General features: G+C 32.6%; 4 protein-coding genes across 6 annotated transcripts; all 4 read left to right on the top strand.

The window, feature by feature from the left end:
- The first annotated feature begins 8,880 nt into the window (after nt 1-8,880).
- Nucleotides 8,881-13,475, top strand: LOC108194179 (helicase-like transcription factor CHR28). Of its 3 annotated transcripts, none has more exons than XM_064080749.1 (4): nt 8,881-9,425; nt 10,215-10,286; nt 10,371-10,448; nt 11,714-13,475. In XM_064080749.1, exons 1-4 carry the CDS (start codon nt 9,246-9,248, stop codon nt 11,891-11,893), a joined length of 510 nt encoding a protein of 169 aa, XP_063936819.1. In that variant the 5' UTR covers nt 8,881-9,245; the 3' UTR covers nt 11,894-13,475. The 3 variants fall into 3 exon arrangements, with proteins under 3 accessions (XP_063936819.1, XP_017216583.1, XP_017216582.1); XM_017361094.2 differs by having other exon boundaries at nt 8,891-9,425; nt 10,605-13,475; XM_017361093.2 differs by having other exon boundaries at nt 8,896-9,425; nt 10,593-13,475.
- LOC108194180 (putative small ubiquitin-related modifier 8) lies at nt 12,911-13,246 on the top strand. Its single transcript, XM_064081338.1, has one exon. The coding sequence runs from the start codon at nt 12,911-12,913 to the stop codon at nt 13,244-13,246; it is 336 nt and encodes a 111-aa protein (XP_063937408.1).
- Nucleotides 13,476-16,810: 3,335 nt separating the features above from the next.
- LOC108194398 (small ubiquitin-related modifier 1-like) lies at nt 16,811-17,098 on the top strand. The gene has a single exon (XM_017361345.1). It carries the CDS (start codon nt 16,811-16,813, stop codon nt 17,096-17,098), a length of 288 nt encoding a protein of 95 aa, XP_017216834.1.
- Nucleotides 17,099-20,427: 3,329 nt separating this feature from the next.
- LOC108194203 (uncharacterized) lies at nt 20,428-23,076 on the top strand. Its single transcript, XM_017361122.2, has 4 exons — nt 20,428-20,685; nt 20,784-20,837; nt 22,164-22,289; nt 22,509-23,076. The coding sequence occupies exons 1-4, from the start codon at nt 20,593-20,595 to the stop codon at nt 22,623-22,625; spliced, it is 390 nt and encodes a 129-aa protein (XP_017216611.1). The 5' UTR covers nt 20,428-20,592; the 3' UTR covers nt 22,626-23,076.
- Nucleotides 23,077-23,255: the final 179 nt, after the last annotated feature.

Below are 23,255 nucleotides of genomic sequence, written 5' to 3' on the forward strand. Positions count from 1 at the left end.
TAGGTTAATATTTGTTGGATGAGCTGTAATGAGCAAGTTATTTCTGATTTGGTGCAAGACAATGTTTCCATAAGGTAGTTTGATTGGAGGACAATTTGTTCCAGTAATATAACATATAAATACAATTTGAATGCTCATATAAGTTACTTAACTATATCTAGATGTGATCGAGTAAAGAAACAACAAAGAAATCTTGGTTTGAGACAATTTGTTATTTTACTATATTTTAGACCATTATTGCCTAATTTACTACTCTCAAGTACAAAAGTTTTAAACTCTCTGTTTTGGAACAACTTTTAATCCTTGTATATACTCTTTAACTACATCTAGAAGTGATCAAGTCAAGAAATACTAGACGAATTCTCAATTTTAGTGTTCTTTTTGATCATTTTTGTCTAGTTTAGCAACTTAAAAGTACCAATCTTAAAACCCTCCGTTCTTCCTCCAATTTGATTTCTATTACATGTTCCTTATCTATATATAGATGTGATCATGTCGATAAACCAAAAAAAAAAAATCATAGTTCTAGTCGATTTGTGTTTTTCTAGTATGTTTTTTTAGCTTTAACGCCTCAAATTGTCACTTACAAGTACAAATTTTTAAAACTTCTGCTTTTAAACTAATCAAAATGCATGTACGGGTTCCTTATCTATATTTAGATGTGCTCACATTAAAAACAAAAAAACCTAGTTTTAGACAATTTGTTATTTTTTAGTGTTTTTTTTAGCATTTTTGCCTAATTTTTTTACTTACAAGTACAAATATTTAAAATTTATTTATGTGCACAGATTTGAATAATTGTACATGCTCCTTACCTGTATCTAGAGCTAAACAAGCCAAAAAAATTATAATAATAAATAGTTCTCGGCTATTTGATCATTTTTAGTGTGTTTTTCGAGCATTTTGCCTAAATTAGCCACTATGAGCATCTTCAACGCAAGTCACCTATTAGGTTTAAATCTACGTGGCAACTGATTTATCTAATATGTGAAAAAAAACACCACTCCAACGCAGAGACCTGTTAGCAATACATATGTTGATTGAGTGTCTGTCAGCAATACATATGTTGATTGAGTGTCTGTCATCTATATCGTATCCACGTCATTTTCTTTTAGAATATAACTTAAAGAAAATTTAACTCTGCTCCAACCTAGGTGTCTGTATTATATTATATATGTATTATACTATAATTCTATTTTATATATTTGTATAACTTTTTAATTTTATGTATTGTCAAGTGTAAAAATATTTATAATAAATAAATAATATAATAAAACTAATATAATAACTTATATAGTTATTTAACGTCAATTGTGTATTTATAACCAAGAAAATTAGTAAATGTTTTACATAATATAATTAATTTTTGTTAATTAGTTTTTTCAAGTTTTATTATTAGAATAGTATCGGTATATGTGTTTTTATTAATTAGGATTTAATAAATCTTCTAAGTAGTGGAGGCTCACCAGTAAGGCGGCCTAGCAGAATGATGAGCACAAAGAACTCGGTCCAAAATAATTAAGCGTCCGATGTATATTTGGTCCAATTTTGATCTTGGGCTGGAGAGCAGATAATCTTCATAAATTAAGATGGATGGGCCAACTTTGGTGATCCATATCTAAATGTGGGCTTGTGGGCCTGCCGAGGCTCATGTCGATTTTGGGCATAACAATCGCAATGTGAGCTGGATTAGTTTTATTTCCGTGATAAATTTAATAAGCTTATCTAACATTTGATTAGAAAACAAATTTATGTGTTAATATGATCGTTAAAATTGGGTTAAATTTTAACAAAGCTAAACATCTCTTTTAAAAGATTTCAGATACAAGTACAAAACTAGTGATCATTGGAGAGACTATGGAACGAGATCAAGGATATTGGTTATGTGAAGCTCGGGAGCGCTCTAGCCTTGCAATATGGGACATACGAATGTTGTCACCTTAATTGTAAATTTGTAATATGCTCACACTAACAAATATTTTCAAATTATAAAATAAAATTCAATCAAAATCTTCGACATATCTAAAATTTAGTGTAGTTGTTAATGTGCCAGAAAGACTCATGGTATTATGTATTCGGGTAGTTCTCCTAATTTCATAGAACGTGTTTTGATCGCATCACATATGCAAAATTTATGTTTCAATCAAAGTATTTTTTGCAACGATTCAATTCATTATTAAAAGTACTAAAAATTTTGTAAGGTTTTTTCAATTTTCTTAATTAAAGTTTTTGATTTTAGTATTCTCTCTGTTTCAAATATATGACGTGTGACCTATATACACACATTTTTTACACGTTTTTTAAGATGTAGAAAAATCACATCTAAATGTAATTATTTTTTTTTATTAAAATTTATATCAAATGAAAATATAGAATGTAAGCTTTAGTTTGATATAAGTTTTGAATGTTTTTCATAACAAAATTTTTGTATCTGTACACCTTAATATATCTGTCAAAAAATCAAACAATATTTAAACTAGGACATACGGAGGATTAAAATTGTGATTACCGTTCTTAATTTTCTAATCAGTATTTTCAACCAAATAGTTAAAATTATTGTTTTTAATTTTTTTGAATAAAAGTACATGATTGATAATTTTATTTTTAAAAATAAAATTTAAAAAATAATATTAGTTATTGAAGTCAAAAATCTTAACAATGCTTGCAAAAAAGTCAACGTCAATTATTTGAAATCGAGTAATAACTTTCTAAATTTAGTAATAAGTTTATGCTCTTTCTGTCAAAACTGACGTTATTTATTCTGGATGGTAAACTTGTGTCCCAGAGGCACATGATAAGTCATAATTAATATAATTAAATATTCTTTAATTTACATGATTATCGGTGTGGGTATATAAAACTATTCAAAAACTCATTAAATACCTATAATAAAAAAAATATTGTTCTATTTCAAAAAAGTTAAAGAACGTAGAATAAATTATTTTGTTAACTTTTACATGATCATTTTTAATTGATTTCATTATTTCACATAATGAGATGACAATTGATGTGATGGGCTTTAATTGGTATTGTTGCCCATTCCAATTAAAATTTACCGCATATCATTATGTAGATAATTTTGTACATAATTATATGATCCAAGCCTTTTTCAATAAAAAATAGTTATTGCACATAATAAAAATTACTACATCCGTCCCTTTTTACTTGTCACTTTAACTTTTTGCACATAACTTAAGGTGAGTAAAAAACATAATTCCGCTTATTATTTTTAAAATATTCGTTTTATGAATAAAAATATAAATTATAAACTTTAATTCAGAAAAAGAAAATTTTAATAATAACGAGTAGAAGTATGTTCTTCACCTTAAGTCGCTTGCAAAAAGTCAAAATGACGAGTAAAAAGGGACGGAGTAGTATTTATTTAGGGATGGACCGGAGTCATTTTTGGCACGTCAAAAGTCCAATTAAAGCTTTCGGATCGGCGTTGTTAGAGAGTCTAAAGATATCAATGTAAATGTTGAGAGATGCATTCATAAGATATCGAAAAGACACGACCCATCATATTCACAGAACTGTATACAGGAGAGTGAAGAAGTCATGGGAGAGTGTATAAATACACACACAATGGACAACACCTCTACACCGAAGCGATCAGAGAGAAGAAGCCATGGAAGAGAGTAGTGGAAGCAATTCAATTGGCTTTGAAGAAGCTGATGAGAAGATAACTCTGACAGTGATGGGGATGGATGGATATTCTTTGAGCTTCACTATGAAGCGTGACCAAACATTTCTAGAGCTCAAGACTGCCTACTGCGAGATCCGAAAACTCGGTGATCACAAGGGAACAGCTTTCCTTTGTAATGGTAGGAGGCTTTGCTGCACCAATACTCCCAACGACTTTCGGCTCCAGAATGGCGATGTTATTTATGCTATGCTTCACCAGAGAGGCTGCTAAATTGTTTCAACCACTTAATTACTACATATATATTTAAGGGGTTAATTATCAAACTCATCACTGAAGTGGACAAATGGTATCAACTTCATCACTGATCTCCACGGGGTCTCAAGTTGCTTACTAAACTCGCTTAATGGTATCAAACTCATCACTGCCGTTAAAAAAAGTAACGGAGGTTAGACAGAGTGCCAGATTGGCGGTTGACGTGGCACATTAATAAAAAAGACTGAAGAAAAACAAATGAAGAAAATAAAAAAAAATAGAAAATAGAAATGCCACATAATTTGAAGTTTATATGGAAATAAAGTATGCAAACTTTTTGTTAAATTAATTTTAGGATATAGTTATCTAAATAAATGTATGGAACTAAATTTTAATATATAATTAACTAAACAATTAAGATTAACTTTTATGTTTTTTTATTAGATTATAATTATTTTTGAATAATATTGAAATGTTTTCTCTTTTAATAAATTTTATTTATGTGAATATTATTGTTGGCAAAAAAAATATTTTTAAACATTATGTGTTGTTTTTGAAGATTTGGACAATGTGTGCTGTTTCATATGTTAAATATATATATATTTATTTCCATGTTTTTGTTTGGTATAAGAAACTCCAAAAGAAATAGAAGTGTTAAAAATCGAAATGAATTTCTTTATGTTCTATCTCTAGATTTTTCTCAAAATTTTAAAATGTTGGTGATATAAAAAAATTTAAAAAATATTTTTTACCAACAATAATATTCACATAAATAAAATTTATTAAAAGAGAAAACAATTCAATATTATTCAAAAATAATTATAATCTAATGAAAAACATAAAAGTTAATCTTAATTGTTTAGTTAATTATATATTAAAATTTAGTTTCATACATTTATTTAGATAATTATATCCTAAAATTAATTTAATAAAAAGTTTGCATACTTTATTTCCATATAAACTTCAAATTATGTGGTATTTCTATTTTCTATTTTTTTTTATTTGTTTTTCTTCAGTCTTTTTTTATTAATGTGCCACGTCAACCGTCAATCTGTCACTCCGTCTAACCTCCGTTACTTTTTTTAACGGCAGTGATGAGTTTGATACCATTAAGTGAGTTTAGTGAGCAACTTGAGACCCCGTGGAGATCAGTGATGAAGTTGATACCATTTGTCCACTTCAGTGATGAGTTTGATAATTAACCCTATATTTAAGCAGCAAGCTTATGTATTTATGCTATGCTTCACCAGAGAGGCTGCTAAATTGTTTCAACCCCTTAATTACTACATATATATTTAAGCAGCAAGCTTATGTATTTACGCTAAGTAGCTATTTGGTTCAGTAAAAAGCACATGTGCAGTACAAATTGAACAGATCGTCATCGAGAATCGATTACGCAAGCTCTGATATCATGTTAATCGCAGCTTATTACTTGTAAATCTGTAACTACCGTACTCGAATTCGTGCTGCAACTATGTAATATCCATTACTAGAAATCAAAGATAAACTGTACAAGCTCTTTCTTCTACCACACCAGTAAGCTAGAACAACTATGAATACTAGAGTGTTTGTGTTTGCTGAATACAAGAACAGATTGCTAGACAAGTGAAAATTACAACTACTACTTGCTTCACTACTAAGCAAGTATATATAGACAGATGGTGGAAAGAATGGAGTGTTGAGTAAGCTAGTCAGTTATTCAGTTACAAGCTGATGTGTCACATTGCCAGCTGTCTGCTTAGCTGGTACTGTGACCACAATTTCTTGAATTCCAATATATAAGTTGCTTAACTATATCTAGATGTGATCAAGTAAAGAAACAACAAAGAAACCATTTGAGGCAATTTGTTATTTTACGATATTTTTAGACCATTATTGCCTAATTTACTACTCTCAAGTACAAAAGTTTTAAATTCTCTGTTTTGGAACAACTTTTAATCCTTGTATATACTCTTTAACTACATCTAGAAGTGATCAAGTCAAGAAATACTAGACGAATTCTCAATTTTAGGGTTCTTTTTGATCATTCTTGTCTAGTTTAGCAACTTAAAAGTGCCAATCTCAAAACCCTCCGTTCTTCCTCCAATTTGATTTCTATTACATGTTCCTTATCTATATATAGATGTGATCATGTCGACAAAAAAAAAATCATAGTTCTAGTCGATTTGTGTTTTTCTAATATGGTTTTTTAGCTTTAACGCCTAAAATTGTCACTTACAAGTACAAATTTTTAAAATTTCTGCTTCTAAACTAATCAAAATGCATGTATGGGTTCCTTATCTATATTTAGATGTGCTCACATTAAAAAACAAAAAAACCTAGTTCTAGCCAATTTGTTATTTTTTAGTGTTTTTTTTAGCATTTTTGCCTAATTTTTCTACTTACAAGTACAAATATTTAAAATTTATGTATGTGCACAGATTTGAATAATTGTACATGCTCCTTAATTGTATCTAGAGCTAAACAAGCCAAAAAAAATTATAATAATAAATAGTTATCGGCTATTTGATCCTTTTTAGTTTGTTTTTCGAGCATTTTGCCTAAATTAGCCACTAAGAGCATCTCCAACGCAGGTCACCTGTTAGGTTCAAATCTACGTGGCAACTGATTTATCTAATATGTAAAAAAAACACCACTCCAACGTAGAGACCTGTTAGCAATACATATGTTGATTGAGTGTATGTCATCTATATCATATCCACGTCATTTTCTTTTAAAATATAACTTTAAAAAAATTTAACTCTGCTCCAACTTAGGTGTCTGTATTATATTATATATGTATTATACTATAATTCTATTTTATATATTTGTATAACTTTTTAATTTTGTAATTTAATTTTATGTATTGTCAAGTGTAAAAATATTTATAATAAATAAATAATACAATAAAACTAATATAATAACTTATATAGTTATTTAACGTCAATTAATGTGTATTTATAACAAAAAAAATTAGTAAATGTTTTACATAATATAATTAATTTTTGTTAATTAGTTTTTTCAAGTTTTTATTATTAGAATAGTATCGGTATATATGTTTTTATTAATTAGGATTTAATAAATCTTCTAAGTAGTGGAGGCTCACTAGTAAGTCGGCCTAGCAGAATGATGAGCACAAAGGACTCGGTTCAAAATAACTAATAAGTCGGCCTAGCAGAATGATGAGCACAAAGGACTCGGTTCAAAATAACTAAGCGTCCAATGTATATTTGGTCTAGTTCTGATCTTGGGCTGGAGAGATAATCTTCATAAATTAGGATGGATGGTGCAACTTTGGTGATCCATATCTGTGGGCATGTGGGCCTGCCGAAGCTCATGGTGGTTTTCGTATTTGTGTTGGCTACGGTCTAATTATTCTCGTACATCTACACCAACAAAATTCAACCTAAATAAAAACGAGTAGTGCTAATTAAAGCTTTGGGAACGGAGTTGTTAAGAGAGTCTAAAGATATCAATGTGCATGTTGTGAGATACGATGCATTCATAAGATATCAAACAGACACGACCCTTGTCCCTTCATATTCAAAGAACTGTATACAGGAGAGTGAAGTAGTCATTGAGAGTGTATAAATACCGACACAAAATTGACAATGCGTCTAAACTGAAGCGAATCAGAGAGAAGCAGCCATGGAAGAGAGTAGTGGAAGCAGTTCAATTTCCTTTGAAGAAGCTGATGACAAGATTACTCTGACGGTGATGGGGATGGATGGATATTCATTGAGATTCACAATGAAGCGTGACCAAACATTTCTAGAGCTCAAGACTGCCTACTGCGAGATCCGAAGACTCGGTGATCACAAGGGAACGGCTTTCATTTGTAAAGGCAGGAGGCTCTGCTGCACCAATACTCCCAACGACTTCCAACTCCAGAATGGCGATGTTATTGACGCTGTGCTTCACCAAAGAGGCTGCTAATTAAAATGCGTGTCGAGTCTCCCGTCTCCTGTGTAAAGAAATGAACGAGACGGAAAGTATTATGTATTCACTGGAGTTAGTTTGTTATGCATATTTTGAACTTATGAATATATTTATTATCTAATTTGGATGTTATTGAATGCGTTATCATAGGCAAAAATGGTCGATCCTGAAGTTATATCGAATCTGTTATTTATGCGTTGCTTCACCAATGAGGCTGCTAAATTGTTGCAATCCCTTAATTACTACAGATTTCCACTAGTATATTAGACAGCAACTTTATGTATTCATGCCAATTAAGCTATTTGGTTCAAGAAATTCCATGTCTTTTCAATGAATTCTCCATCTTTTTTATCAATATCTATCAATTGCTCTGATTATTATATAGCATGGTTGATTTGTATATGCTTGTGTTAGTTTGGTGGAGATTAATTAGGTTCCTGCTACTATGATCATGTTTTGCATATGTGATAAATGGCTTGTGTGTTGCTTGTGGCTTCAGAGTTTATAAAGACATCCATTATAGTACAACCTGGTGGCTGCACATTGGTTTAACTCTCATAACTTTACAGGGATATATAACAACTGGACTCTCCGAATTTGATAAGTTGACTACTCTGATTCAGATGAGGTTTGAATCAAGCAACGAATATATCCCGGAAATGTTAATGTGGTCGTTACAAATTACAATACTGTATTTGTTTATCTACATTATGTGCGATGTATGTTTTAACTCTCCAAATTACTGAACCTACCTAATTAAATGGACATTAACTTATGAGCCTGTTATCCGTCCCAGAAGTTAACTTCAAATTTGAAGTTAAAATGTAAAGAGAAGGTATAAAAAAAATGAATATCACAACTGTAGGAAGAGATAAACTGAACTTTACCCCAAAAAGCAGAGAGATTCTGATTTTCTGATACATTGTGTGGGTAATCTTCTTACTTTATCCATCAAGTATGCTAGTTACAATTCTGACCTTGTACATAGTGAAAAGGATAATTATCTGCTGGAATTCATAGCTTTATCAAGGGTAAACGAGTCTTGTGAAAACTAGCAGACCTCTGTTGGAACAGGTATAACTGGCAAGCCTATTTGTATACCATGAAAGCATTATGCATTGATTTACAAATTATTTGTAAACCCCACAGATCATGGCAGGCTGTCTTTAAAAGCTCATTCTCGAACATCTATTGCCAATGGAAGCTCCTCACACGGTAGTCTCCTGGAATTTTTTATATCTGATACAGGTTTTGGACAAAACTTATATGGGCAGGTCCCTAAGAGAAGCCTTCCCCCATCCATGAAGCCACATGTCCATGGATCGACCTGCTCAATAGGAAATTTAGGCAGCCTCCAGATTCTTATCCAGAAGTTATCCTGCACAGGGTGTGCCAAACCAATGGGAAAACCAATTAGACAAGTAATGTGATGATGACTTTCCTTATGTATGATAAAAATGGAAGTCTGCCGATGTCCAATCCTTTTATGCCAAGGACATCTCCTTCGACTGCTCAACATGCCTCTGCTGATCCAGGTTTCCATTCTGGGGCTGGCGAAGAACGATATGGCGAGTACAATGAGAGATTAATCTATCAGGCAGCATTCCAGGTAGTCAAGTAACTTAACTTGATCATCAAGAACTTATTATTGTGTCATGACTTTTCTCTTACAGAAAGAGAACTTGTAAAATTTTAGCTTTTGTTATCTTCTGAATGATTCATCTAAAGCATGATGCTGCTATTTTATTCCTGCCTACTGTCAACACATACCCGTGATCTTGACTTATATATTTAAAGTTTCTTATACATTGTTCAGTTTGACCAACATGTTTTGTGGAAGCAGTGGCGGATTTATACGGGGGCTAATGGGGCTTTAGCCCACCCCAAGTCCATAACAGCTTCGATTTTCTTTCAAAAAAAATTTATATTTTATAAATGAGTCCACCCCAATTATTGTCTCTCCATTTTTATTGCAAACCCAGTCCATCAACTAAATAATCTGCTACATTATACCTATTACTCTCTCACTGCCGTTGGTGAAGTGAATGAATTAAAAGAAAAAATAGTGTTATGCTCTCTTGCTTGACTTTAGTAGTTCGATGCTTCACTGCTTCCCTCCCCTTTCGCAAGATTCAGCTTTAGTATTTTTTTAAAAAAATATTAATGAAGCCCCCTCTTTGGTAAAATTCTAGATCCGCACGTTTGTACTCCCAACTCATTTTTTCATTCACCTTTTTGATTAGAAGTTTATGAAACATTTATTTGCTTTATTAAGACAGATAATCCCTATTACGATTGAAGTGAATCAGAAAATATCTTAGAGCACAACATATCTAAAAGTTTATAGCCACCGGCAAAGAAAATGCTAATGATATAGTCATGTTTGATTTACGTGTAGGATCTTAACCAGCCTAAAGCTGAAGCTACTTATCCTGATGGCCAGTTATCAGTTTCCCTTCTTAAACACCAGGTTACTCTTCATATTTATATAATTTACTTTCCAATTCATATTCTATAGACCCATACTCCTGAGCATAAATTTTATATAGTACAGAGAATTGCATTGTCGTGGATGCTTCAGAAGGAAAAAAGCTGCTGTTGTTCCGGTGGATCATTCCTTGCTGACGACCAGGTATTTTATATAAGTTAATCCTTTAGGAACTTGCATGATCCTAAATGGAATTTTTTTTTTCCTGAGTTGAACCTAGATTAAGACATTTTTACCTGGATGGGCCTTGGTAAGACCATTTCAATGATCGCTCTTATACAAATTCAGAAATTGCTGCAGTCAGAATATATAAGCCATAATAAGACAGCTGAAGCCTTGAATTTGGATGATGATGAGGAGGAGAATGATGCCAATTCTTTTAAGAAATGTAAGCAAGATGAAGACTCTTGTGACCATATACTGATTCCAGCAGCCGGTACTTCCACTCGTAATATCCAACCAATGAGGCCCCAATCAGGCACATTGGTTGTGTGTGCTTCGACAATGGGACAGGGAGCTGCAAGAAAAAGTTGATGATAAACTTCGTGTTTTAATTTATCATGGAAGTAACAGGACAAAGGATCCCTTTTAACTTGCAAAATACTGTGTGGTTCTTACAACATATGCTATTGTTGCTAATTACGAGGTTGCAAAAACTCTGGATTAGATAAAGCTCAAACAATTCAAAAGCATTAGAAACCAAGTAGCTAGAACTTGTGCTGGGTTCAAAGCTAAATCTAGACGGTGCTTATCTGGAACTCCTATACAGAATTCGATTGATGACTTGTTTAATTATTTCGTAGAAGTATGTTTTTTGTACAACTAGAATTTTTTGTACAAAGTGAAAGCGACTAATATAAAGGAACGGAGGGAGTAACATTTTGATGAAGATTTCTATGTTCGATAAAAAACGGTCCTAATCAATTCATAGGCATTTTCTTTAAGTTGCACATATGACAAAATTGTTCTGCTTTAATCTTTATGTGATAAAATAATTGTTTTATCTTTATATTAAGTTAATTTTTTAGCATGATGTCAATATTGCAAAAAACGGAAATCAGACTTAATTGGTGAAGGCACAAGAAAATGATCAATCGGAGATTAATTAGATTGATCGAGGATTAATCGGATGATTAATTCAACGATCGGAAATTTAATCAGTTCAACGAGTTACGGAACAGATATTAATAGGTCTACAATAGAACCTCATGCTAATGCTAATAGGTGCCCTTTCTTGGTCTAGGTACATTTATTTTTGTCAAAAACTGACTTGCTGTAAATTTTTTTGGGACGGAGTATTTATTTATGGAGTGCTCGAATAATTTTTTGGGAGTTCAAAAGTCAAATCGAAGCTGGGAAACGGATTTGTTAGAGAGTTTAATACTAATCCTCCCTCCATTTCAAATCAGATGAACCAAACATTGCTAGAGCTCAAGATGGCGTACTGTGAGAGTAAAGGACTAGTTGATCATAAGCAAACGAGGTTCATGTGTAAGGGCAGGCGGCTTTGCTGCCGCAATACTCCCAACGACTTTGGAATCGAAAATGCAGATGTTATTGATGCTGTGCTTAATATAAGAGGCTGCTAATTGTTTTCATTTTCTAATTTACTACAATTTTCTACTCCTATATGTTATGCAGCCTGAGAACCTTTATGTATTCGCTCTAAGTAATCGAGACTCGAGTTTGTTTATCATGCCTATGCCGCACTTTTGAAGCATAATCTGTTGATCATGATGTTCTTGGATTTGGAAATTATAGATTGTTGTTGAAGCATAATCTGTTGATCATGAAGTTATATGCTGTCATTTATATTTTGAGTCTCTTTATCGACAAGTATTGTCTGAGCTTTAATAATAATATTAGGCTTGTTAGAATTTGTCAGGTCACTTCTTAAATTGTCCAACATTTTTGGTTTGTTTGAGATTAATTAGGTTTGTAATATACCATGTATTAATCTTGTTGCAGTGTTGAGCAAGTTTGGGTATGATCCCTTATATATATGTGCTTGTACGTGTTGTTTTGGTATTAAGTAGGATTCAGTAGCTAATGAGTTGACGACACGTTCTCTGGTGTTCTAGAATCAATACCATATCTGATTGTGTTTGTTTTGTCGAGATTAATTAGGTTTCTGCTACTATAATGGCGCTTTGCATATGTAAGAAATGGCATGATTGTCACATACCTTTAACACTTGTGTGTTGCTTGTGGCTTCAGAGTTTGTAAAGATTCTGAGCCTGTTATCCGTCCCAGAAGTTAACTTCAAATTTGAAGTTAAAATGTATAGAGAAAGTATAAAAACAAAAATGAATATCACAACTGTAGGAAGAGATAAACTGAACTTTATCCCCAAAAGCAGAGAGATTTTGATTTTCTGATACATTTGTCTGGATTCTTGTCAGCAACAGTACCGTTATCTTTTTATTTTGTTCATGGAGTATGCCAGTTACAATTCTGACCCTGTACATAGTAAAAAAGATAGTATTTATCTACTGGAATTCATAGCTTTGGCATGGGTAAACAGAGTCTTGTGAAAACTAGCAGACCTCTGTTATTATATACTGCATAGTGTGACAGAAGAGCTGTAGAAGAAGAGTGAAGAAGTAATGGAAAGAGCCAATGATGCAAGTAACGGTGGTGATGATCTAGGTGGAGGCCGTGTGATAATTAAGACAGAAGACGATGAGAAGGTAACAATCAAGGTGCAAAAAGAAGGAATGGCTGATTTCTACTTCACTATGAACCGTGATGAACCGTTAAGAAAGCTTATGATCGCGTTCTGTGAGCGTCTGAGTCTAGGTGATTACAGGTCGTTCAGGTACCTTCTGAACGGTAGCAGGATTCGTGGCCACCAAACTCCCAACGAGCTTGAAATGGAAAATGACGATGTTATTGATGCTTGGATTGATCAAATTGGTGGCGCTAGCTTCTCCTGGTCATGATCTGTATGCATTTAATCAGGTTATCTAGTTACGTTTCTATTGTTTTAACCTCCAAGCAACGTTCGTACTTAATTTGTATAAAATCATCTGCTACAGCCTAATATGTGTTTTGTTATGGCAATGTTTGTGTTTAGCTTCTTATATTTTGTTTGACTTGATGTATCTTGAACGCTGTAATTTTGGAGATCTATTTTCTACTTTCGAAATTTATAGTATGTAAAACTTGATACGAGTAGTTTGTAAATCTTGAAGAGATTTACAAAGATTTCAAGATTTCATGTGTTCAGGATGTCAAAAGGCCATACTAAATTACAAGTGACATCATATTATGATGAAGATGGGTGTAGTTGTCAAATGATCGGGGGGCTGTGGCCTGTGGAAAACCAGGTTCCTTCGAGAGACAACGAGCAGAAGGAAATCCCAGGCTTCACAGCTGGGGAGTCTCTAGATGAAAAAATAAACTTGTTCCTAGAGGCAAGTTAAAAAGTTCATCAATATCTTCTATTCAAGTTGTTTTAAAACAATTTTTGTTTGGCTTTGGAATTCCCTTGAGATACCAAACAAATATAAATCCGTGGAATTGTAGGACTATCAATTTTGCCGTTATGAAGGGAAAGCACCTAGCTAATTAATAGATTAAGCACTTGTAGATGGGGTTAATAGGCAAAAAGATCACCGAACTCATGATCAAGTTGCAATTGGTTCACTAAACTCAAAAAGTTTGCAAACGGATCACAAAACTGGATATAACTTGCAGTCAACTCACTGAACTAATAAAAATTTGCATTTAGGTCACTGCGCTGTAACTTGTAGACAACGCTCTGTTTTTACTCAAATTTTTTTGAGTCATCCCCTTCTCCTGATAATTGTAATTTTGTGGCATATGTATATTTTGTATATATATGTTGAAGCACCATGGATACCAAGTATGTAAGAAGTTTAGTGTATGTATTTACTTCGACCCTCATTTTTCTTTCGACTTGCATCATTGTTATCTAATGATCAGCATTCTGAATGCTTATATCAAATGGCTGGTTTTTATGATGACTGATTTCAGCTGCATTTGATCCATTAGAGCGTTTCGGGAACATTACATTAATCAAATAGGATGTTATATCATGGACTCCTGATGATTTTGATGAATATCAAGTACTATTCCTGAATGCAGGTTCATTTTGTTGCTCTGTTCATATTCAAGTATTGCTTCTTGCCGTTCCTAATAACAGTTAGGGAGTGAAAAACTGAATTTGTCGAATACTTGATTGAGCTACTCTAGCATGCCTCAAACCATTCAGGTGTAATTCTAGATCATGAATACCCCTCTTCCGTTTATCTTTTTCACATAATTTTTTGACGTGTAAAAACATGTTTCTGTATATCATTTTTCAATTTTCATAAGAATAAAAATATAGCTATGAATTTTTTATGCAAATATAGAAAATTTCTAAAAATAATATATAAATATATTTTATTGCACTTCGAATTATGAGAAAAGAATTCAAGTAACACTTATTTCGAAACAGTGGGAATAGATGCTTTGTTCGATAAATTTTTTAATTAAAATTATATGATATGTCTAACTATAAGTCCATGTGACTAACTAAAAAAATAATTATTTTAAAGATGGGCAAATTAATTTATAGGACCTTGAACTATTGATGTTTTATTGTCTAGGTCCCTGAACTAAAGATTTCGTATTTTAGGTCACTTGACTTTTTTATTTTCTGATCTAAGTCCTTCCGTCAAAAAAATTCTAACGGTGTTAACTAGGGTTTTTGAGTTTCATACAGATTAAAGCAATTTTGAAAGTGTTAGTGATATTCAAACTCAAAGTTCAAGTAGTCAAATTGAAGGTTGAATCACTAGCGACACACATATGACAACAATTTTCACAAATTAGATATAATTTTAAAAAACCCCAAATTAGACCATAAATTTAGGGTTCTTTATCGAATTTAGTGATCTAAATTTATAAAATTATAAATTGAACATAATTTTTTAAAATTGGTGTCATATGAGTTTCACCAGCGACTCAAGCTTCAATTTGACTACTTGAACTTTGAATTTGGATATCACTAACACCTTCAAAATTGCTTTGATCTGTATGAAACTCAAGAACCCTACTTAACACCGTTAGAATCTTTTTGACGGAAGGACTTAGATCAGAAAACAGAAAAGGTAAGTGACCTGAAATACGGAATATTTAGTTTAGGGACCTAGACAATAAAACGTCAATAATTCAGGGACTGCAATTTAATTTTCCCTTTAAAGATCAATTACGATGACAGCAGCTGAGTATTAATATTTAACATAATTTGCTATTTATCTATCCTGTTTTGTTTTGAAATTTTAAATATAGATCTTTAACATATTTATTTCGACCTAAACTTATTCTCATTTAATTTAACTAAACTATCGGTATAAAAATGGAATATCAATAAAATGGAATATTTAATTTGATATTTGATATAAACGAAAATTTTAAATAGATAATATAGAAATTAGTATTGTTTTTACACCTAGGATGTGTGAAAGTGAAAAGTTTAAGGTCAAGACTATGAGCCCGTTTGGCGGAGCTTATGGCTCATGACTTAACGCGGCTTTTGACTTAACGTAACTTATTTGATAAGCTGATAGCTTAAAATGTTTGTTTGGATAATTTTGACTTATGGGTTATTAAAAATATAATAATAAAAATAAAAGTGACTTATGAGTAACTTATGACTTGTGGGTAATTTTTATCAAAGAAAAAATTTTAAAAAATTAAATCACTTAAAAAAGTAACTCAAATTAACTTCTGACTTTAGGTCAGCTTCTGGCTTATTTCTGAATTTAAGCCGACTTCTGACTTATCACACAAACCGATATTTTTCAGCTTAAAGCTGGAAACAGCTTTAAGTCCCAGCTTAAAGCCGGGACAAACACGCTCTATGTGAGAGGGTGAAATGTGAATATTAAGCTAAGCTATGATCAATTATCCTGCTTGTATTTTTTATATTAAAAATATACAGAGTATATAATATAAGAGCATCTCCAACGGTATTAGCTATAATCGTTGGCTAAATTGGATCTGTAAGACGTTATGTAAAATTTGCTGAACCTGTAAGACATTTCGCTTCAATGGTATTGGTTATATTGGTTGGCTATAATTTAAAAATAGTATGTTATTAATATTTTAAATTGTTAAAATAGAATATATCAGTTCAATATGGGTAATAAATGATGTGCAATCTTCCTACAGATTTCTTACAGACCTGTAGAGGTTCGACAAAATTGGCCATCCACAGGAGGTTGGCCAAATTTATAGACAACAGGTCACTATGGTTGGAGTGTGAACTTTTGAATTGGTTGGCTAAATTTTTTATTTTTGGCATGACAAGTCACCTTTTAGCTAAGGGATCTTCATGGTCGGAGATGCTCTTACTGGGCTCTGCCCTTTTCCTGCGCGGGCTGAGTCAAGTGACCAGAAGCAAACCCTAGCCCAAGTTTTGTGACGCCCCCTTGGGATAAATTATAAATACAGACACGTACAATACGATTTTAAGGTGAAGCAAATCGGAGAGAATGGAGGAGAGTACGGGAAGCAATTCTGTTTGCTTTGAAGAAGTTGATGAAAAAATAACACTCACAGTTAAGGGACATACAGGAAACAAGTTCAGCTTCACCATGAAGCGTCACGAAACATTTCTAGGCCTCAAGACTGCGTACTGTGAGAGTCGAGGATACGGTGATCATAAGAACACGAGGTTCATTTGGAATGGCAAGCAGCTTTGCTGCCGCGATACTCCCAACGACTTTGGAATCGAAAATGGCGATGTTATTGATGCTGTGCTTAGTCTAAGAGGCTGCTAATTTTTTCATCTTCTTATTTACTACAATTTTCCACTCCTAGCAGCCTGAAAACTTTTGTGTATTCGCTCTAAGTAATCGAGACTCGAGTTAGTTTATCATGCTTGTGATCCGCACTTTTGATTTTGCACTTATGAATATTTCTATTATTGTTGGATGTTATTGAATGTGGAATATATTTCTATTATATATTGGGGTTTTATATCAAACTGGTCATCCATTACGTCAAAATGTCTCACTTTACCCACTCATCAGTTACCGTAAACAAAATATATATAATTTTACCCACAATACTATTCCCGTGTAGAATTAATGAAAAAACATAATCTGTTGATCCTCAAGTTATAAGCTGTCATTTTAAATGTTGAACCTGTTTATCGACAACTATTGGTACAACTCCAAGAATAATATTAGGCTGGTTAGAATTGGTCATGTCACTTGTTTTCTTGACATTTCCAGTATTTCTAGTTTGGTCAAGATTAACTAGGTTTGTAATATGCCATGTATCAATCTTGTTGCAATGTTGAGCAAGATGGAGAATGATCCCTTATTTATATATCTGCTTGTGTTGTTTTGGTATTAATTAGGATTCAGTAGCTAATGATTTGACTACGAGTTCTCTGGTGCATGTTCTAGAATCAGTATGATATCTTGTCGTCTGGTTTTACAAGGAGCCGTCCCTCCTCTGGTTTTTCTTATCTCAGTCTGGCACGAAGAATGCCAAGGAGAAGGTATGCAGGCTGCAGCTTCTATAACCTTTATCTTTTGTTTTGTTTTTCTTTTCAGTCAATGAAAGTAGATTCATTAGTTTAAACTTTAAAATACACCAGCTTTTTTTTTGTTTACCTGCCTAGATTATGTGAAGTGTTAGTGTATGCATCCTAGGCATTGTATAGAACTAAAAGATTCTATTTAATTTGTACTCTCTTCCATGTAGTCACCACATATAAAGGAAAATTCAAGTTTATGTTACTGCTCCAGGGTTTTCTGCTACTATAATCGCGCTATGCATATGTGAGATATGGCATGTTGTCACATACAGTATATACCTTTAACACTTGTGTGTTGCTTGTGGCTTCAGAGTTTGTAAAGGCATCCATTATTACAAGCTGGTGACTGCATATTGGTCTAACTCTCATAACTTTACAGGGTTATATAACAACTGGACTCTCCGAATCTGATGAGTTGACTACTCTGATTCAGATGAGGTTTAATTAAGCAACAAATTTATCCCGGAAATGTTAATGTGGTTACAATTGCAAGATTTGTTTATTTACATTTTACTTTTTCTTTGAGCACCTTAAGTTGTGGGTTACAAGTTACAAACCATTATATATTTTGGTGGTGTTTCGTTATTTCCAGAATGCTCTCTGTCATTCATAATGTTGTCAATGGGCTTTTTTCCATTGATATCATACTCATGTTGCAAAACTCAAGGGTTTTTACACTCCAAATTACCGAACCTAGCTAGATTATGGTAATGATTGTGTTTGGTACAGCCTGCATATGTGTTTAATTGGTTATGGTAATATTTGTGTTTAACTTCTTATATGGTTGGGGTGAATGAAATTGGAGGGAACAGAATGAAATCTAACCATCCTTGACTAGAGCCCAAACCCTCCACTTTGTTATATTGTACATATTTTCTATCCAAATCTCATCGAACAAAATTTGCATCAACTCCTCTTTATTTCAAAGTCCTCCCTCATCTCTATTATATCCTTTTATTTTCACTCATTCCATTACATTTACCCCTACCAACCACAACATTATGATTTGTTCGTCTTGACGTATCTTGAACGTTGTAATTTAGGAGACCTATTATCTACTTTCAAAATTTATACTCCCTCCGTCCCATTTTAACTGCTTTTGACTTTTTTACACGTATTTTAAGGTGTTAAAAAAATCACATCTAAACATAATTATTGTTTATAAAATTTATATCAAATAAAAGTTTAGAATCTAAACTTTTATTTGATATAAGAATTAAATCTTTTTATTGAGCGTAGATACTATTTTTTTACACCTCAATATACGTGTCAAAAAGTCAAACATCAGTTAAAATGGGACAGAGGGAGTAGTATCTAAAACTTGATAAGCCTTTCTTTAGGAGTGACGAAAATCTATTTTTCAGCAGGCCTAATCGTTTGTAAAACTTGAAGATTTACAGTAATTTCAAGATTTATGTGTTCTTGAATGTAATGGCTGACTGCTTATGTCTTGGATTGTCATATCCTACTTTCTCACAAAACGTAAAAGACTCATATTTTAATGAAGACAATAAAGTCTCAAGGACGGACTACGAGCAAGCACCTAGCTGATAAGCTGAACAGAGTTGAGCACTTGTCATGAACTAAGATTATCTCTTGTGTCTCCGTCTTTTAAATATATAATAATGTATAATAAAGAATTAAATTTAAGAGGTGAGAGTTTTATGATGAGTTCATGGCTAACAATAATTCATATTTACTTCTTTTTTTATTATAATACTAAATTCAATATCAACTAGTAAAAAGATAATACAAAAATGTGGAAAAAACTGTATAGAAGATGGAAAGCTAATATTTAATTATTATTGTTAGAAAAATACTAAAACTTAGTTAGGGTGAAATTTTTTTAGCATATAAGTCGAAATTATAGTTTAGCACATCAAATTTGTCTATCAATGTTACAAGTAGTCTTCCAGAAATCGGGATTGGACCGAATCGGTTGAACTACCGATTCAGGATTAATCGGAAACGGGGTCGGATCGGATATATTTTAATAACTAATATATTTACTATATTCAAAAATTCTATGATTGTTTATATTTAAAGTAATATAGTATTTTAGTTTAAGTATTTTATTATATATATTGTGATTAAGGAAAAATTATAAGAATTAATTGAATTTGAAAAATCGAATCGGTCGGCTACATGGGGATTAATCGGAATCGGAGATTTTTAAAACAGTGAATTTACGGGTATCAACATGTAGATAAGGCTTTATTATTACTAAAAAGATTCTAAAACACTCTTTTTTCCCTGATAATTGTAAGTTTACCCCACATATATATTTGATATATATCGAAAAGATTTATTATATACTTTTTGAAAAAAGATAAAATTTTATGTTACAAAAATTATTAGTATTATTTAAACTTAACTTCTTTTATATTATTTACTTGATTTCAACAAGATAAAAAAATTGTTTTGAAATTTTAACATAATACAAACACATATGTAAAATACAAACACCTATCTCAAATAAAAAAAATCAACATTGAAATAAATAAATAAGAATTTAAAAATAACATCCTCAAAGATTTTGCCCGGGTCATATGTAAATAGAATAGTACAAGTTCAACGAGGCCTCGGCAAGCAAAATCATCCTCATCATAATTTGGGGGAATTTTATACACATACTTTCCATCTACAATTACCAAATTGTTGTTTTTGGATTGTAATATACTGCAAAATTTGGGCGGGTTTGGATCTTCAATTGAGTTGGAGGTGAAGATGATGTCAAATAACGGGTCCGGGTTAGGGTTTGATGTAGATTCGGGTTCTTCTGTTGCAACACCAATCACCTCCTCTAATATTGGTTTTCAGGTACCCTTTTCGATCCTTGCGTGTATTTGTATCTGTATTGTTGTGATTGTGGCTTCAATTTGTTTAATTTTGTTTGTGAATTTGTTGATTTTGTGCAGCTATTGAAAAAGCATGGGTGGAAAGAAGGAACTGGACTTGGCGTTTCCGAACAGGTACTTTATAAGCTGGAGTTGTGCCTTTCTTTTCTGAAATTAGTAATACGATAAATGATCGTTAGCAAATTGGTGTTTAAACTAGTATTGAGGGTTTCTAGGAGTTCCCGGTGTTGTGTGATTGTTGGTATCGGTTTTATGTGATTGTCTGAGTTGCCTATATCAGAAGAAAAATTAATGATATGGGCGTGTTGCCGTGTTGGTGTTAAGTTTTGACTAGACACTTTAAGGTTCGTAATAATATGTGTAAATTATGATCCAAGATTTAGTGAGAGTCGGAGACTGGAGGAAGGATTCCTGGGATTTGTACATTGCAGTTTTATTCATGTTTGTGTCCGTGGGTTACTTCTTTGTGCAGAGTGGTATAAACTAGATTATGAAATATGTGATATAATAAGTATTCTTTCAAAATATAACTTAGGGCTGTACATTTCTTTCTCAATTAAGGGGTCTTTGTGCAATGAGTCTAAAAGGTTTTGTTTTGTTAAAGTTGGTGAAAATATGATAAGTAAAGACAGTTAACAAGTAGCTCTTTGATTAAGAGCATCTCCAAGGGAGGCGAGTCCTTACCTGTATCTCCTCCATGTGGACACTTTTAGGGATTTAGCTCAAAAACTAGTGCTCCAACCACACTCCTTGTCCCTATAATTTTTAGGTGAGAGAAAACTCACCCCCTTTATTTGAGGATGGAAGTTTGATCCCTATAATTGACACATCATCCTTTCACTATCTTCATCCTTTATGCACACTAGTTAAATATAATATATTACTCCAACCATGCTATATTTTTACTACTTAGATATTATTTTTGATATATAGGGAACCAATGTAGGGGTCCTAGGGAATGCCATTGGAGTAAACCACCATTTTGATTCTCTATATATTAGGTAACCATTATTTTACTATATTTTATAGATTTAAAATAGGGATCACCCTGGGAATTGCTCTAAGTATAAGGATTTACAGAGTTTCTTAGAGTCATTAACATCTGTAATTTGTTGGTATCAATGATTTTGTGTAGTTGTCTAACTTGCCTAAATTGGAAAAGATGTTTATGATCTGGACTTGCTTTAGTTTCTGAACCTTTACTAGGCTTTAAGTTTGATAAAAATGTTTAGGGTATGGAACAATATACTTAAATTGTATGATGAGATTGCTATAAATCTAGGAGAGTAGCATGCCTTGGAGTTGTATGCATTGTGTTTATATCCATTTTCGCGTTTGTGGATTTTTTTCTTCGTACATACAGACTGCAGAGTGGTTTAAAAGTACAAATCTTATTATGAAGATGGTGACGAACTTTTTATTCTTCTTGGTGGTGAACAGGGAAGATTGGAACCTGTAGAGGCCCGTTTGAAGAACAACAAACGTGGGCTAGGAGCTGAGAAGCAAAAGAAAATACCTCGGCCAGAAAAGCCTGACAATCAATATCCTGATAATAAAACCAAAACTGTAAGTTTCATCGACTATTTATGCAAAGGGTTGCATATAGATGCATTTATATTGCGTAGTTTATTTTATGTTATATTAGTGATAGGTCGAATTAATGTAATGAACAAATATGGAAATCATATGTGGTGCTTGATTTTGTGCTGTCCGTTTTGCTTGAAGCAATGCTATGTTATTCATACTAATGTGCATGTATTGATTATGTTGCATTGCATATGTCAGCCTTCTGAAAAGAAGATTTCCAAAAAGATGAGGAAGCTACAAGAGTTTGAAAAGAAGTTGCAAGAGAAAGAATTCGAGCGGGCATTCTTCAGAGAGTTCTGGCCAGATAATGTCTAGCGGATGAAAAGCTATCCTAAACAACAATACAGCATTACACTATCCTCAGTCCTGAAATACGTGATAGCACATGCATTCATAGCCTGCCAACATTATATGGTTTTTCTGTGTGCTATATTGTACATGTTACAAGGAGTTCATGTTTTGATGGTTGCGGCAGAGTTAAACCGTATGTAGATATCGAAGGAAAGCAAAGTGGTTTGTGCTAAGTTGAAAGAGAACCATTACTAATATTTTGTTCAGAGTAGAAAGATGGAAGTACTGAAGGTCTATGAAACGGAAGTTACTTGATGACTGCAAAGGCGAGGATACCTTTATTTTTTCTAGTTAGGTACTTGCTTCTCTTAGCTATTGAAACGTTTGGTGTGAACCTGATGATGTTGAATTTTTAACTACAGAGGATGTGTTGAATTATAGGGCAGGTTCAAGAAGATAGCTCGATTCTCATACCCATCTCATATGTAAACAGGCTTATATCTATGGCCGTCTCTGCCTCATTCTCCGGCAGAGGTGGATCAAAGACGGATGAGTTATATGTTACCAAAACAAAAAATATATATACACAAACAAGTTCAGTAAAAGTCTTAACAGGCAATGTGGCTAAAACTTGAACTTATCACTTTTTTAGAG

The sequence above is a fragment of the Daucus carota genome, chromosome 7 (genome assembly GCF_001625215.2).
Source record: "Daucus carota subsp. sativus chromosome 7, DH1 v3.0, whole genome shotgun sequence".
Taxonomy (NCBI): domain Eukaryota; kingdom Viridiplantae; phylum Streptophyta; class Magnoliopsida; order Apiales; family Apiaceae; genus Daucus; species Daucus carota.